Source organism: Scylla paramamosain, chromosome 15 (assembly GCF_035594125.1).
Source record: "Scylla paramamosain isolate STU-SP2022 chromosome 15, ASM3559412v1, whole genome shotgun sequence".
NCBI classification, from domain to species: domain Eukaryota; kingdom Metazoa; phylum Arthropoda; class Malacostraca; order Decapoda; family Portunidae; genus Scylla; species Scylla paramamosain.
In genome coordinates, this window is record NC_087165.1 from 8,953,512 (window position 1) to 8,972,090 (window position 18,579).

The following is an 18,579-nucleotide window of genomic DNA, read 5'->3' on the forward strand; positions in this document are numbered from 1 at the left end:
CACAATAATTCAGGTAACCTTTAACAGTGCCTTCACAACACCACACGCCTACATAGTATACACTCTCTCTCCCTTCACCCCATCCCCTTTCTCTCTCTCTCTCTCTCTCTCTCTCTCTCTCTCTCTCTCTCTCTCTCTCTCTCTCTCTCTCTCTCTCTCTCTCCTCTCTGAAAACTTTCTATCCCCCATCCTTCCAACAATTCATTCAACACAAGGTGGCGAGCCTAGTCTCTCCAACTGTCAAGATTTCTAGCTTCCACCCCGTCAATGCCCTACACCTGCGTCCATTACAGCCACACCTCGCCCACCTGGAGGCTTTGTGTCTTAGACTATTCAGGAAGTGCAGCTTTCATGGACTTGCGAGGCGGGAGGAGCCACACAGCCTGCCGCCTCGCTCCGTGACTCCGAGGCATCACATACCAGTGTGGAAAAGTGAAATTTTTCCTCGTCATCTTCATCGTAGACTTGGGAAAAACGCGCGACCTAATGGACCACCTCGGCGTCCTCAAGAAAACTGTGAACTTGAGGGAACAACAAAAACTGACGGAGCTCCTGACACACTGCCGCTCTCCTTTATGTATCTAGTGTTGCGAGAGAAAATACACTTGTTTGTTAAGAAGTCTGTTGCTATAAATACAACTTCACAAATATTATCACTACCTTATTCTTGCGAGTATCGTAATTATTCGTATATATATATATATATATATATATATATATATATATATATATATATATATATATATATATATATATATATATATATATATATATATATATATATATATATATATATATATATATATATATATATATATATATATATATATATATATATATATATATATATATATATACATCAGGAATTTGTACTACACTAAGGCTTACAAAACTTCACCTCCTTCTCAGGCTTGAGGTGAGACAAGGCGCAAATGACACGGCTAGGCGTCAGCGTCACTGTCGGGATGCAAGGTACGCGTGTTTGTAGCCTCCTCCACAACCCTCTGCACACAAACGTTAATCAACACAAGCATTAACTACAGAAAGAAGTGTTGCACAATTATTAATCTAATATCTAACCAATAAATGACGCTCTTAGTCTTGCATGTAACATTCTGCTGCAACATGTCCTCTGCTGAAATACATCAATAAACAAGAGCATCCACGACGCTGTTTATCGACCAGTACTTGCAGATCGACAAGTCATCTGCATAATGTGAGGTACCCTTGATCACCAACACTTATACACATCACCGCCTTGCGCTCTCTCTCTCTCTCTCTCTCTCTCTCTCTCTCTCTCTCTCTCTCTCTCTCTCTCTCTCTCTCTTCTTCGTGGGTTTTAAACATCCGCATGAAATATAAAAGAGCCAAAAAAAGAGACACCCCGTTAATTCAACACAAAGTCCCATTTTCAGTATTATTTTTAAGTCTTACACACGTGAGAGTCTGCCGCCGCGGTGGTCTGCCTGGCGCCGCACCTACACCCGCCCAGCCAGGCCAGCCAGCCAGCCCAGACCACCGCGCTACCTTCATGACGGTCCTCCATTTCACAGTAAATTTCATCGCGTGCTCTGAAGCTTACTTTTCTGGAAAATTTTCAGACTACGAACCTTTAATATAGCCATATGCTGATTGGATTGGATTTTAACTTTTTAAACCTGCAAATGGCGAGCAGGAATTGTGCGTCGCTGTTCTCGGTAGCAGCACACCGTCCCTCCACGCACTGGCTGCCGGGGGAGGGTGCAAAAGGGGGAGGGAAACTTTTACGCTGGTGCTCGCCCAACAAAGATGTTTTCTGTTGCTCTAACTGGCTAAACACACTTGAAAGGGAATGAAAAAGCATATTTAATGCATGCCTGATATGGCGCTAAATTACAATGCTTCCTTCGATACGAATATCCGTCTGGTTGCAAGGCGTGTTTCAAACGTGTGTGTGTTCTTTTAGACTGATGCAACTGGAAAAGATGAATGATTCTCCTGCAATGAAAACACTTGTGTCGGCAGGAGTCGTTTCAGCAAGAGTACAGTAGTGTGTGTGTGTGTGTGTGTGTGTGTGTGTGTGTGTGTGTGTGTGTGTGTGTTTGGGGGGGAAGCGGAGGGGGGACCATTCCAGCCCCCAGCCCTGCCATCCCAGCCACAACACAGCCATCCCAACCCCTTAACACAACCATCTTAGACCATCGCAAGCCACAACACTGCCATCCCAGCCACAACACAACCATCCCAACCCCTAACACAACCATCCTAGACCACAGCAAGCCACACCACCATCATTCAGCCTCAAAACTGCCATCCAAGACCACACTGCTTCCATCCCAGACCACAGCGACACTATCCCATCCCCTACTCCCACAGCAAGTCGGCACCACCGTATAAGTGATGATTAATATCCTCGTCTGCCTCCATAATCTCAGGTTTAATTAGTTTTGATGTTGTAACCTGTAAGTAAAGACGATCTCATTAGGAAGTTTTCGCTCTACACCTGGCTGGGGGGAGGGTGATGCTCAGCGCTCACCTGTTAATTAGAGCGCGACGGGGAGCCCTTGTACCTGGTGGCCTGCAGGGCAACGACAGGAAGGAGTGGGTGCAGCGGGGGCGGGGCGAGGCCGAGAAGAGACGCAGGACAGGCTAAGAGTGAGAAGAGAGGATGTGTGAGAAAAATGTATTATAACGTGTGTCAGGAGGAGTGAAAGGAGGAACTGGTGAAAAATAGTTATACGTGAAAAATAAGAAAAATATTAAAAAAGTAAAACTGCTAAAGAAAGTGGAAGTCTGCTAACAACAACTAGCAGTTGCAAAGTAATGATGAGTGATGATGGTATACTAATACTAATAATAATGGTGGTGGTAATAATAACAATAACAACAACAATAATAATAATAATGATAATAATAATAATAATTAATAATAATAATAATAATAATAATACTAAGAAGAAGAACTAGAACAAGAACAAAAACGATACACTGGATAAAAAAAGATAAGTATACAGATATTACGTAATTTCTATAAAAAAAAATATATCATTATTATGCACCGGATTTGCATTAAATCGAGAAGAAATTACGAATCATTAGGAATAAGAACAGCGGAACCATCGCATTATAGTCACTCTCAATTAATGGAATGAAATATGTATTCTCAATAAAAAAAAAGCTTATTATCTGTTGAAACCCGTGTTTTTTGGTCTGCACATCATTGCACTGACACCAGCCAGCGTTCCTTAGTAAAAAAATCCTCTGGTTCCACTTTTGTTTCTGTTACTATATTTGTAAGCGTTTTAGTGTCTTATCCCGACAATTTCAAGAGTTTTCAGTTGAAGTTATAAGTGGTTTCAAAGACGATTTCCTGATTTTGTTCCATCGTCTGAGCCTCGCCAGTTTGAAACAGTTTCGGTGTAAATTACAGGTGTGTTCAAGGGTGGTTCAAGCCTCTGACCTCGACAGTCTCGGCTTTAGTGGAAGATATGAAGGTTTTCAAGGATAATTTCGTACTGACAAACGTTGCGTCTTACCTCGACAATATCAACAAGAATTAATGCAAATTGTAACGGTTTTCAAGGATGGTTTCGCAATTCTAGTGATAGTTTAACAAGGAATCTGTATTATCAAATGGGAAAAACATCAGCGGGAACCCGAGTAATCAATCATCTCTGTGGCCTTTGAAAGCAGTCGTGATTAGAGAACAACCCACTTCAGAATACAAACCTCGCTACTTCCTTCGATGGTGCGGAAGTGAGCTCTCAGGCACTTTCATTTTATAATTACCTGTTTCAAACTTCAGGATTTACACGAAACACACACACACACACACACACTCTCTCTCTCTCTCTCTCTCTCTCTCTCTCTCTCTCTCTCTCTCTCTCTCTCTCTCTCTCTCTCTCTCTCTCTCTCTCCTCACCCCGGAACACCAGCACCACTCAGATATCATCACACCCAGCACTCTTCACCACACAATTTTTGAAAGCATGACACCCCAAAGGTCCATCACATCAGAGGAAGCAGTAACGAGAGGATTGAAGTTCACTGGGCCCTGTTCGGATCAAGCGTTGTAGTCGAGACTCAGAGGCGTTCGAAGCACCTCCCTGGACCTGCCTGCGTGCTACATTACCGCCACACACCGCGTTGCCACGTCTTCCGCTTCGCCGTAAAGTTCAACGCAGTTATTGGGGATTAGAAGCCAAACTGAAACTTCATCTTTATCTTTCTTCCTCTCTCCTGTCTGTCTCTCTCCCTCTCTATGTCTATTTTAATGTCTTTCTTTTATTAAGGGTATTTTAAATGTATTAGATAAACGCTCAGTGGTTCTTTTAAATGTCATAATTCTTAGCTTTTTTATTGATTTTTTTCCGTGTTAAGATCCTTCACTGTCTAATGTTTCAATGTTATACTGAGCTCATTTTTTTCTTTGGGGGGAGTCAGTAAGTTAGTGCAAATAATAATTCTCTCTCTCTCTCTCTCTCTCTCTCTCTCTCTCTCTCTCTCTCTCTCTCTCTCTCTCTCTCTCTCTCTCTCTCTCTTCACCTTAGGTTTACTGACCCTTGACTCCATTTCTCCGGAACTTCTATATCCCATAACGGTTATTTCCTCCTCCTTTCCTGCTCCTTTACACGCCCTACCCTTCCCCTTCCCCTTCCTTCCCTTTCCCTCCCGTCTCCCTCCAACACACGAAGCAATGAGTGACTGAGAGCAGGAAATTAGGGCATCAAGTTTCGGACAATCGGCAGAATCATTGCGGAAGGAGATGATTATTGACTGACCAACACAAACAACGCCTGCCTATTCCCTCTCGTCATTCTCTCTTTCCCCGTCCCGTCCAAACCAAGCTAAACCATGCCAAGCCAAGCCAAGCCAAGCCAATTCAAGCCCAAGCCTGTATGTACCCTTCATCGCTTACTTCATTCAGCCTCACCACCGACGCCTCTGCTTGCTTCCCTGTCTCCCTGCCTGCCTCCCCACGCTCTTTCCTACCTTACCCTACCCTACTCTCTCTCTCTCTCTCTCTCTCTCTCTCTCTCTCTGCTCGTCCACAAGCTTATTTCAAGGCTCCATAATCCATCTAATTACACGTGCAATTATGTTTTTCAAGTTGAATAATCGTAGCTAATATTGATGGATGATATTGTTTTCACTGTTTTGCTGTGGTTATTGTTGTTGTTGCTGTTGTTGTTGTTGGTAGTGGTGGTGGTGGTGGTTTATTCATTGTTAGTTTTAATTGTGATTTCAAATGAAATTACGAGAGTAAAGTACATATAATTAGCAACTACATGTATTTTTTCATCTTTATCATCTCCATCTACTATTTGTTTCTGTTATTGCGTATCATTATCTACATTTTTCCTTCATTTAGGGATTTTTTTTTTTTTTCTTTTGCATGTGAGGTGCGGGATGGGGCACCTTCTTCATGGGGAGTAGCGGGCCTGTATTACACGTGGCGGTAAAAACGTGGCTTGTGCAGACCATTGGTACCAAAAGACTAGGAATGGCTGAACACAGTCTACGTACGGCTCAACACGAAGGGTAGTAAATAAACGAGATATAAAGAAACGAAAGTTAAAACGAATGTATATATTGCAGTGGCGGATGCAGTATAGTTGTGAGTAGTAGTAGTAGTAGTAGTAGTAGTAGTGAAACTGAAACACTAAATACTACTACTACTACTACTACTACTACAACACTTCTCACTTCTACTTCTACCATCACTATCATTCCCATTATCAATATCACTCTTTTGCACACGATGCCTTTTTCCCCACACACAATCAAGGTGGCATTAAAAAAAAAAATAAATAAATAAATAAAAAATCTTCCTTGACTAATGAAAAGTTCCCAGTACAGAAGTTCGCATCGTTAACAATGTACACCTTCACTTTTACAGAATTCTGCAAAACCTCTACTATTGCTACTTTTTGTCAGGACTCGACTGTATATTCTTTTACGTTCCTTTATGTTTTGTATTTATCATGTTCTTTGTTCTGTAGCTATGTGTTTTTTGTCCTGTATCTATCCCGTTCTTCCACACGTGGTTCACTAGCAGTAGTAGATAGATAAAACAAATACCTCCGTTACAAAGCAATAGATCTTTTGGTATCTATATCCCCTCTTGTATTCTCATGTATTCAAGTTGCGTGAATAAACAAACATAGCTTTTTCCTCTAAAGAAAACATGAATTACCCTCAGGTTTCGTATTCTTCTTCGTTCCCATGGTTCCATTTTATCCACTTCTTGCAGTTTACCTTATTTCCTTATTTCCTTACGTCTTATGTTTTCCCAAGCCTCCACATTCTCTTACAGTCAAAGGCCCGTATTCGGAAACGCTATTCTCTCTCACCACGACTATTTTCAAAGGCCACAAAGATTTCAAGAGTATTTTTCCTGTTAATAATGTAGAAATTTTGTTAATCTGTCACTAGAATATATAAAAGACACCCTTAAAAACCAAAGTCACTTTAACCCTTTGAATGTAATGGAGGTGGAACGCGGAAGTGTTTTAGAATTCGATCCAAAATTGCATGAGTGAGCAAACATCACTTATTCTCGTTAACGAAACATGGACAACAGTCAGGTCTCGTATTTTTCTTCGTTACCATCCCATCTCATCCTCTCTCCTCCTGCACCACACAAAGCCACTCCCTTCACAGCTTCTTTGCCTTCTGTATAGCAGCTGCTCGGCGTCTGCAGACAGTTTCTAGATCAAAGGGAAGCTTTCAACTGTTATTTTCCAATCCTTTGAACGCGTTGTTGTATAATTCAATAAAGTACACCCCGGAGCTACAGCCGCGGCCACTCTGTGTGTGTGTGTGTGTGTGTGTGTGTGTGTGTGTGTGTGTGTGTGTGTGTGTGTGTGTGTGGTGTGTGTGTCACGGGAAGTCGGATGAATCTGTGATGCCTGAGGGGAGAGAGAGAGAGAGAGAGAGAGAGAGAGAGAGAGAGAGAGAGAGAGAGAGAGAGAGAGAGAGAGAGAGAGAGAGAGAGAGAGAGAGAGAGAGAGAGAGAGAGAGAGAGAGAGAGAGAGAGAATCCTTTCACTCCACTCATATTTCCTCTGCTGGCGTGTTTCTTCCTCACAAAGCACCTCCTTTTTTCTTCTTCTTTTTGCTACCCACGCATGAGTCTGGCTAGCGAGAGGGAGAGGGAGTCTAGCTAGAGAGAGAGAGAGAGAGAGAGAGGGACAGTCAGATGGGATGTTCCGGTATTGTGTATTGCATCTCACTACATTAGTCCCCGGAGCAGGAATGTTGCCAGTTAGATTGCATTTACGTTTCAAAAAATGCTCAACGTAGATTAATTCATTGTCCTTCCTCAGAGAAGTGTTTGTTTTGGGTGGAGTGTGAGGCGCAGTGAGGCGTCCAGTGGATTTTTAAATGTTAGTCGTGTAATTTGGTAAGCTGCGACACTCACTCCAACTGTGTGTTTCCCTTTAATTCTTATTTATTTATATTATCATTATTATTAATTTCATCTTGAGGTTGATGTAATGATGCACTGGTAATGAGGCTGACGGTGCACTGATGGTGTGCTAATGGCGACGGCAATAGCGTAATAATGAAGCATGTAATAGTGACTGCATGGTGTGTTCATGATACTGAGAGCAATGGTGGCAAGTTGTAATGGTGGCATTGTAAGATTGATGGTGAAAATGGGCGTGACGATGATGATGACAAGAGTATTATAGTAAGCGTGACTCTGTAGTGATGATGTAGCGAGATAAAAGAGCCACGGAGGTACAGTAAGATGATGAGATTGAGATTGCTGGTGATGCTGACAAGAGTGATGTTACAGTAAGCGCGATAGTGAAATGGTGATAGCAATGGTGATGGCTAAACGGTGGCAAGAGTGATGATGAGGGAGAGTGACAGTGTTGCTGACAAAGAGTGAGGAAGAGTCAAGTCCTTAAATGATAGCAACACAGGAACAATCCGGATATTAAGCCTTTTCTTCTTTTTAAAGTTATTGCTGGGGAGAATCCAAAGAAAGCAATAGAGGAAAGGTCACTAGCACTACCTTTATTACAAAACTACGTACTCTTGTCATTATAAAAAGTCCATTAATAAGGAAATTATAAGAAAATGCAGCAAAATAATTACCTCTTCTAGCAACGACAGCACAAGAGCAATAAAAAGGAATAACTGTTACTACTACTACTACTACTACTACTATTACAGCGATCACAACAATCACTCCAGTCCTCTCTCTCTCTCTCTCTCTCTCTCTCTCTCTCTCTCTCTCTCTCTCTCTCTCTCTCTCTCTCTCTCTCTCTCTCTCTCTCTCTTCCGCTAGTATTAAATCTTGTGAAAAAAAGGTCAGCACCTACACGCCATATTTTCCTTCACTATTGTGGTATCATTTCCTCCTTGGCTGACGCGTGGTGGAGAGAAAAGTGTGTGTGTGTGTTGTGTGTGTGTGTGTGTGTGTGTGTGTGTGTGTGTGTGTGTGTGTGTGTGTGTGTGTGTTGAAGACCGCCGGTGTGAATGACACGGACGTTTACCATTGAAACCATTGTTTATTCACACACATTGAAAAAAATAACACTGAAAATATTGTTTATTCACACACGGAAAACACGTTGAAAACATTATTTATTCATGCCAACATGTACCTGTGTGTGTGTGTGTGTGTGTGTGTGTGTGTGTGTGTGTGTGTGTGTGTGTGTGTGGGTGGGTGGGTGGGTGGGTGGGTTGGTGTGACGTTGAATAGCGCCAACTGTGAATGGAATGGAGGCTTAACACTGAATAAGTAAATAAGTAATAATGGTAGATAAAACTCCTGAAGTGATCACGTAAGCCGGGCATCACCAGTGGCAGTGCTGTAAGGCGACAGTGGAGATGTACGTACTCGTATATAGTAGACGCCTGGTAAGGCTCCTATTACGGAAGCGCTACCACAGGTGAAGCATCACAGTGCGGAGTATCGTCGTGCATGAAGCAGCTTAGGGAATGGAGGAGGAAAATCTTTCTGGGCATAATTCCAAAATTATTTACCGTTACCAAATGCTGAAATTTCATTGTTTTTTTTTTTTTTAATATTTCATAAAATGTTCACTTGATTCAATCTTTTCTAAGAATTAAAGTGTAGGTGGGTAGTTGTGAAATTACATAAATTGTGTAGGAGACGCTCATATTTCAAGCTGTAATGAAGAACAAAACAAAGTAAATAAATAAATAACGCCCGACGAGTTTCAAAGCGTGGAGAGCGGCAGGGATCGTGACGCGCAAACACCAGAAGCCTTTAATTTTCCCTCCAACGCAACGAGGCCGAGCATAAAGCTAACAGGATGCCGGTCTTTACGGAGCCAAATTCACTTTTGGCGGGAGAGTGTGTTCCTGCCTCAGCGCACCACCACATGCAGACTACATTTGCAAAACGCCGAACAATTTCTGTTTCCCAATTTGCAAAAGATTTCCTGAAGTTAGAAACTGCTTCACGGGAAAGCGAAGAGACTGATAACTTGTTTCAGCAACAAATCCTGCCAAATGCCTGACAGACCCTCTTCGAGAAACTCCTCCGTGAAAAACTAACGAGGGATTCAAGACACGGAAACGGTTTGAGAATCCTAAGGGAGCTAAATTATTCCCACACGATCACACCTTAAAACAACAACTGCGTCTCCCCATCAGCAGACACGGCTAGCGGCCAACACGCAGAAGCCTCTCCTCGGCCAGTAATGTCTTTGAGCTCATACGTATATCTGAGCCGGAATATATAACGTCTTGAGCTACCCTTTGAAAATAACATCGATTATCTCTGAGAATGAGTCATCTACTAAGGCGGAGGCCACAGCAGCCTGGCCTTCTTGTATTAGTACCACGCGTAAGCTCTCTCTCTCTCTCTCTCTCTCTCTCTCTCTCTCTCTCTCTCTCTCTCTCTCTCTCTCTTTCCACAATTTACACCTTCAAGATCTCCGTACAGTATTTTCCAACTCTGTCTCGGCGTATCCTCCTCGTCCTCCTCCTCCTCCGCCACGTTGATCCGCCGGTCCGTGAATAAATCTTACCGTGTCTGACACTGTGTTCGCCCTTGTCTTACATGCTCTGCTTGCATCCATTTCCTTCCTCCCTAAACGTCGCGCTTTCCTCCAAGTCTTGTTTTCCTTTTCTTTCTTTAGACATGTCATATGCCCTGCAATGTGTCTTTTTTTTTCCCTGTCATGTTTTCTTTCCCGTGATACCTACTGTCAACATCACCTTTTCTTTTTCCCATCCCATGCGTTCTTTTTCTCCCCTCCTGTGCTCTCCTCCATGACGTGTGGCTGAGAGCAGGATGGTGGTGGTGGTGGTGGTGGTGGTGGTGGTGGTGGTAATGATTCTCTCCTCACTAGTAGACCTGGGCATGTATTTTCAGACGCTGCTGCGACTTAATGGGCTTTGCTAGGATATATTTTTCAAGTGTTTTCATGATGCTAGTGATAACTTAACAAGACTTTCGAATCCTCAACGGGAAAAACACTCACGAGAACCCGACTAATCATCACTGAGACCTTTAAAAATAGTTCTTCAGAAAGGCCAAGGCGTTCAGGAGTATACAGGTCTTGGAGATGGAGGGCCCGCAATACCTCTCACGCCGCAAGCAAAGAACTGCCGAGGGAAAATTTTGCTCGAACACGTGATATACTGAGCCAAACTTACGTTCCGCCGAGTTTCCTGGACTCTCTACCATCAATTACGAAAAGTAGAGAGGGAGAAGAGAGATCGAAGAAAGGGAACTAAATGAAAGGGCGTTAAGAGGTAGCTAATGAAGAAAGATGAGTAGAGTATTGAGAACTTTGCAGTTACGTGAGTTATCTCTAATATCGGCTAAACCTCGTCACTGCCACAACTCTCCCGTTAAAAGTTACCATAGTTGCGGTCACGGGGACTGAAGGTTGCTTCATCGCACTCTGGCACCCTATCCATCTGAACCCATGCATGTGATACGCTTTAGGGATACTTGTAGGTGTTTTCAGTAGAGGGACTGAGCACCCAAACAAACCATAGAGTGTTTTCCTTCACAGCGTGTTTTTATTGATAAAACACGCTGGGGAGAGATTGAATTTATCTCTCTTTGACATCAAATACAGCTTGACAGCTTATATATCACTACCCAAATACACTAAAGGACACAAGTCGAGAGGCGAGGTATTGGTATCAATAGACCTTCATCCATTACTTACACTACTCGGTCCATGTATCAGCAAGAGAGTCGGCGGGAAGTGGACGTGTTTACAGAGTATGTTTGTATGTATGCAACCATTTCTTAACTATGCACTTTTACATCATGTTTTATTTAGTTTCAACTAGAATAGTGTCAGAAATTTCCCACTCGCACGTAACATGTCATGAAAGAGTGCCTGAAGCTATCACTTACATTAAAAAAATATGTATTAGAATAAATAATTAAATAAATAATGAACACTGTTAGGATGTTTAAGTCACAGCTAAGAAATGGTGCCGAAACACACACTGTAAACTCAGAAGGTGCAGTTTCTTTCATTTCTTTTCCACGTCATTAATCAGTTTCCTGATTCTCTTCAACGTAAAACTATACATGGATTAGCTGAGAATGATTTCATAGCACCAACTGTCACGGCCCTCAAACATCTTTACATCCTCAATTCTATTTAAGATAAAAAAATAAAAAAAATAAATCCTCTCGGGAACGACTCCTGTGGTTGTTAGGCGCTGAATGGCCGATGTGTTGGGATTTCAGGATTTCGACAAACACCTCAACAACGTGTTTGCTTCCCTTTGCCCTTTGTCATTGTCAGGAAAGTGTTTTAGTTGTTAGTGCCACTACTGAAAACGCCTCTTGATTACTAATAACATATACAGGCAGCATCAAAAATATATTTTAGCTAACACGTATTAGAACTGGATTCCTCTCAACTCAGCTCCTTGACGTCATGAGTGCAACAGCACTGACGTCAGCAGCACACCAGCTTTAGACGCTGGCTGGGCAAGGCTAGACCTGATTTTACAATACAAGAACTCGGGCAGAATAAAAGTAGAAGTTGATAATGATAAATAAATGAGTGAGAAACAAATTAATACGCTTTGTGAACCATAAATCATCATGTTATTAATGAAAAAAAATATTCAGTTCTTTATAAACAAACTTGGGGAAGATACGGCAACAAATATCGACAGATGATTGGCTCAGGCATACTATTACGTCATCATTGGAACGGTGGTCTAATGATGACGCAACAAACACGAGGCAGGCTGAGGTTGGCTATGAATGGGGACATGGATAACGACGTGTAGGGGATTTACTTGTTCTTCATCCACTGGTGATTGTTCTCATTGTTGTTTATTGAGGTATTTCTTTAACAAATCATCTGTCTATCGCCGCTGAGAGTCAAGACTGCCATGCCGCGTTATATTAAAAGAAAGACGAGATGAAAGTTGCTCAAGTTTTTCAAGTTCGTGGAGGCGTGAATGGGTGACGTGAGAGAGAGAGAGAGAGAGAGAGAGAGAGAGAGAGAGAGAGAGAGAGAGAGAGAGAGAGAGAGAGAGAGAGAGAGAGAGAGAGAGAGAGACGAAAAGTGCTGTGTATTCGCCTTTCTCTATTTCCAAGGAAACAAAAATAATGAAAGCAAGGAGTTTCCTTTGCTATATTTTCGCAAGCAGATTTTCAAGTAATTCAGTGGAGCACGACGACTCTTCACCTTACGAATCCACGAGCAAAACAAGGAATCTCACAATGATTTGCCACGTACTCCAAGCAGTGAAGAAAAATAACTTATAAGGGCAGACAACTTCGGGACTCCCACACTGGAGGACCGAAGAGAACACACCCTCATGAAGAACATAAACACACAAGAGAAGCTGCAGGAACCTCAAACCTACACGTGGCAGTCCCTGTATAAAACACGCCAAGCTCCCTGAACCTATCATTCCCAATCCATAAATTTGTCTAATGTTTTAATGCTCCGTATTGTCCTGATACTATCAACCTGATTATTGAGTCTATTCCATTCATCTACCACTCTATTTGAGAACTTCCACTACAAAGCAACTAGCACATAACGGCGCGAAGAAAAATAAAGAATCTAGGTTGTCGTACAGTACAACACACACACACACACACACACACACACACACACACACACACACACACACACACACACACACGTACAAAGCACCTCATTAAACAATACTTATTTGATCTAACTCATTTCTACATCACGATACAATAAACTACAACACACACTCAGTCATGCATCCAAACTTACACTCACCCCAACGACATCACAACACAACACAACTCACCACAACACCCACAGAAGAGGTGGTACCGCGTCACTTCGTCGAGCCCACAGGAGTGCCGGAGGGAGGGAGAGGGAGGCGAGAGGCAAGGCTGAAAGCGTGGTTGTAAGGAAATTACGAGATGCCTTTTGCAGGTCGTCACATTTTTGCACGCGTTCCTTTCAGGTCTTCTTGAACTTACTGACTCTCACCTCTTTTTCTGTCCGCCCTTCCCTCTCCTCGTCTGTGTTTTCCTCCCCAAGCACGTCCTTATCTCTATACAAGTTCCGGGAATGGTATTATTAACTGTAACGTGTCTATTTTTGTATTTATTTATATTTGCATCCTTCTTTTCACACAACATTTTATCCAAGTCTCTTTCACTTCTTCTGCAGCTTCCAAATACCTCCCTTTCTTCCGGCTCCTCGTGAAGCTCCTCCCGCCTCCTCCCTCCCACACCAATGCATATTTTTCTTCTTCCTATTCAGTCTTTTCTCCACGCCTGCCGGTCCCGTCCCTCCTCTCCCCAACCCTCTCACAGCTGTCTCCTGGCCTCCTCCACACTACTACCTCTCCGCCCTCATTTTGCTCCTCATCCTCAGCTCTCTCCTTCCCACAGCTACTCTCCCTGTTCCTCACTCTTCCACTATGCCTCTCTCTCCTCCTCTCTTTCTCTTTCTCCTCCTCCTACTCCTCCTCCTTCTCCCTGCTTTTCTTCCTCTTCTCTTATACTCTTGAGGTGCATAATAAACAAAAGAGAGGAGTGGTATTGTGAATATACGTATACAAAACAAAAATATTTAAAAGTTTTCAGCGGCGGCGTCATGTTCTGTCAATCGTATTTCACATTTTGATAACGTTTGCCGCCTCACTGTCGCTGTATCAACTCACGTACACCAGTCACTCCAATCCATTTTACTGGGCGCCATCACACGTCCAACGCAAAAAAAAAAAAAAATGTTCTCGGTTAGAATTTACTTGTAGAATATGTTTACCTTGTCAGTCTTACCTCACCTAATGTACTTTGAGCCAGTGGGTATCACACGGTTTCCACGTATTTTCAATAAAACCGACAATAAGAAAGCAATCACTTGATCCATTTGGATTTTATAGAGGAGATAGGAAGAAAGATTCTGAAATGGTGCGGTAGATGAATGAAACAGATTCAGTAATCAGATAGATGGCTTACTCTAGAGTCAATAGGAAGGTTTTAGAGAAGATTGAGGATACTTATGGACTAGGATAGGTCGATATAAATATGTTTGTATAATACCCGGATTGTCACGTATAGGCATACAGGCTTCTTTCAGCTGCCTTTATGTTCTTGTGCTCTTTGCTTCACAAACACTTTACTGTAATTCGCCTTAGACTCTGAACAATATTTTCTCTACTGCCGTCCATGAAACTTGACTCATGAAACTTTTGTGCAGTTTCCAAAAGTGTGTACGTATTTTTCTTTTTTTTTTTCTTTTGCGTGACGAAATATAGGCAGACTGGCAGATTGACGAACAGAGAGACAGTGACGGGCTTCATAGACGAAATAAATCTAGTCTTATTTTTCTCGGAAATTAAAACAATGAAAGCCATAAATTTTCGTCCAGTGCATTTTCCCACGAAGCTTTCTATTCCAAACTATTTCAGACAGGCAGACTGTTTACACTAATCTTTATACCCTTATCAATCATTCTTTTTGTATATTAATGCATAGAAGTCCTTATTCATTCAGCCTTTTCTATTCAGGTCCTCAGAAACTCTCGAAGTATTTTTAGTTTTCTTTACCAACACATACAACATTGCCAAATAAAACGTGTCTCGTTCACTCAGCACAGAGCAAAACCTCGAACGTGAGCAGCAGCAGCGATGACAGACAGACAGACAGACAGTATTCTCAAACAGGGACGCAGGTATTCTCCTCATCAGCTGTGTTAATTCCTCCTAACTTTGTCCAGTTTCCTCATCACTGTAATGCTGTTAATTCGAGCCAAGGTCTAGTGAACATCCTTTACACCAGCAAGTCCCCTCCTCCCAATAGGCTTCGTGACGTGACTTTCCACTCATTTTATACACTCACGACTTTCCTTCCCTTTGTCTCGGCTCGCCTGACGCCTCCCATCTCATAAACGTATTTAATTTCACTAGTGTTGAATGCAATTGGTCTTAAGGTATTGTAAAGCGCTCTGGTGCAGTTCTGTATGGGTGAAGTAAAAGACAGTTTATCCTGTAGTCTTAACTTTAATGTACAATTAGTGATGATTAGAAACTCTAGCCAGTGTACTCAAACATTTCGTCGCCTTATTTCTTAATTTTTAACTGGTTCAGTGGATGTTATTAGGGTTCTTACGTAAACACCCCCATAAGAACCAAGTAGCCATCTCTGTGAGCGTATGAACAATACCTCAAATGAAAGCCTACGGTGTTTAGGAATACGGACGTTACACTCAAAGACAACAGAAACTAGAATGCCTCCACAGTGCATGGGAAAGCCTGACACGAACACATATTCACGTAATGTACACGTGGGAAGAGTGGCCTTTTGTCTCTCCGCCCCTGCAACACATCCCAGCGTGAGGACAAAGGCACACATCTTCTGCATTTTCCTCTTCCTTCCCCCATACTTATCAAAGAGCCATTAGTAATCAGCCACTTATTTTCCCATACTGAAACCTACCCACTTTTACTCCTGTCCCTAGATCCCTTAGTCTTCCTTACCTCCCTCTCCTCCTCCTCCTCCTTCTACTCTTATCCAGCATCTTGAGGACTTCCAGTGAACCATAAAACAGAGATTAGAAAGCAGTGACACGGTTCATTTCATTCCGTCGTCTCTCTCTCTCTCTCTCTCTCTCTCTCTCTCTCTCTCTCTCTCTCTCTCTCTCTCTCTCTCTCTCTCTCTCTCCCCTTTTTTTTCTCTTGTTCCTCTTGTCTTTCTCTCCTTTTTCCCCCTTCAAGATTTCTTCCTCGTCTCACCTTGCTCTTGCCTTCCTCCCCTTCCTTCTTGCTATTTTCTTTAGTCCTTCCTGTTATTCTTTTCTCGTTTCTCCCCCATGTCTTCCTTCAACCTTATTTTTATCTTTCTCTCTTTCTCTAGACATCACTAACTAGCTATTCCCTCTCTTTTTTTTTCTTTTCTGTGGCCATGCTAACCTTATTTTCACCGTGCTTTGAATGCTGACAATGGGCAAACATAACAGTGAAATGATTAATGGGGAAGTGGTGACAAAACGAGAAGCACAGATACATGAATAATACGTAAGGGATGAAGAGTGAAGGTGTATTTTTTCTTCTCTCACCTCTCTCTCTCTCTCTCGTCTTATTCAGATGTACGTGGAGGCGGTAATGTTTTAATTTAAGGGGCGACAGGAGAGGCTGATTGATTCATGTTAGGGTGCAACGAAGGAAAAGTACAAACGCAAAGACCAGGAATCATGCATGCAAAGGAGAGGAAACCTATTTTTTTTCTCTCTCTCTCTCTCTGTTTGATGTGTGAAGGTTTATTTTCTGGTTTAAGGTGTGAATAGAATGAAAGTTCAAAGCCGAGGAATGACACAAAATGGATGAAAGCTTATTTTTTTCCCTCCTTTTTATTAATAGTTTTAGATTCTACTGGTATTCCCCCATGAGTTGTTCGATGAGATGTATAGAGAAAGACGATCGGAAGAGTGAGAAAGACAAAGCCGAGGGGTCATGCAAAATGAATGAAAAGTTAATATTTTCTATCCTATCAGTTCAATAACTTCAGATTCAACTCGTATTTCAGCATGGAGTGTTCGGTGAGATGTATTGAGAAAGACGAGAAGAGTGAGAAGGACATAACCTAAATGGATGAAAACTTATAATTCTTTTCTCGTTTCCGCTCAGTAATATTATATTCCACTGGTATTCCTGCATGATATGCTCGGTGAGGTATACACGGAGAGGCAAACAGACGCACAGAGACGAGAGATGTCACAGAGGGGAAGAAAAACTAATAGTTTTTTTTTTCTCTCCGCCCTTTACGAGTGTTCCGTGTGTGGCTCAGGTTTGTCCCGCATGTTGTTACAGCGCCACGTGTTTTATTTATCAGTGGCATCCTTTGAGGTTCTTGCCGGCCACTGCACTTAACACGAAGCCACAATAGAATGTCCACTCTAATGGATACCGTGAATATGATTATTAGATGACGCTGTGAAAGTTGGGAGTAGACACAGCACGTGGTGGATCAGTGGAGTATATTTAGAAACAGAATAATGTGCGATCCTACCTAATACATCGTTTACTGGGGTCAAAGAGACGCAGTTCGTATTGGATCAGTAGAGAGTAGATTTAGATACGGAGAAAAAAAAAAATGTGCAGTAGCTAATATATTGTTTATTTGGGAACTGACTTTTCGCATTCAGGGGCACCAGACAAGACCTTCTCACGCCTACTTACGTGGACGATAAGAGGTAGGTGTGTGTGTGGGAGAGTTTGCGCCACAGTGATGTTTGTTATAATGAAGAGACTAAAGCCAGTATTACTAAACACTCTATTCTCTCATCACGACTATTTTCAAAGGCAATAGAGGTTATTTTTACCTTCTCATAGGTGTTTTCTTGTTGACAATGTAGAATCCTTGTTAAACTCCCATTTTAATCCCGAAAACAACCTTGAACAGCTTGGTAACGCGAGGTAAGACACGGAAATGCTTGAAAATACCCACCTAACTCTCTTTCCCCGAGGCTGCTCCCTGTTAAGTTATTTCATGCACACTTCAAGCCGTGCCCTGCCTCTCGTGAACAGGGATACGTGAGAATTAATTGCGTGTTGTTAGTTTCCGCAGGCTTTCCCAAGAGTGTGATGTCACTTGTCAGCTCAATATGGTTTTGGAACTTGAGTCAGTCACCAGATTTCACACCCTCAATCTCCTCCTCCTCCTCCTCCTCCTCCTCCTTCTTCTTCTTCTTCAACTAGTCTTTCTGAATTGTCAACTTGTCCTCCTTAAATTTTTATTTTCTCTATCATCAAACAGTCAAGCATAACCAAAAGGCCTGTTGCTGTGTTGTTTTCCTTTGTATTCCTTTGTATTCCTCCTCCTCCTCCCCGTCCTTAACCACCACCACCACCACCACCTCCTTCTCCTCGTGGTCAATCTGAAAAGTCTGAAAAGTAACACTGACTTCTTAAACAACTCACCGCACGCGAGCATCAATAATAAACCTAACTACAAACGATACTCATGATACTAACACAATACACAGCTACACTTCAACCAACGCTAAGGAAAACTGAAGAAAAATTTGACTAATATGACCATCCATCCCAGAGAGAGAGAGAAAGAAAGAGAGCGGGGGGGACTGGAAGAGAACCGATTGCTGCTATCAACAGCCACATTGGAGCTGGC

General features: G+C 42.3%; 1 protein-coding gene across 5 annotated transcripts in view; it reads right to left on the minus strand.

Annotated features, from left to right (window-relative positions):
- The window catches only part of LOC135107371 (uncharacterized), a 170,886-nt gene that overhangs the window by 38,319 nt on the left and 113,988 nt on the right, over nucleotides 1–18,579 (minus strand). For 4 of the 5 annotated variants that reach the window (XM_064017135.1, XM_064017137.1, XM_064017134.1 and 1 more), the window contains one exon: nucleotides 2,516–2,628. The exons of the other annotated variant lie outside the window; for it this stretch is intronic. In XM_064017135.1, coding sequence (XP_063873205.1) covers nucleotides 2,516–2,628 — 113 coding nt within the window. The remainder of the gene's footprint in view (nucleotides 1–2,515; nucleotides 2,629–18,579) is intronic. 5 annotated transcript variants of the gene reach the window in all.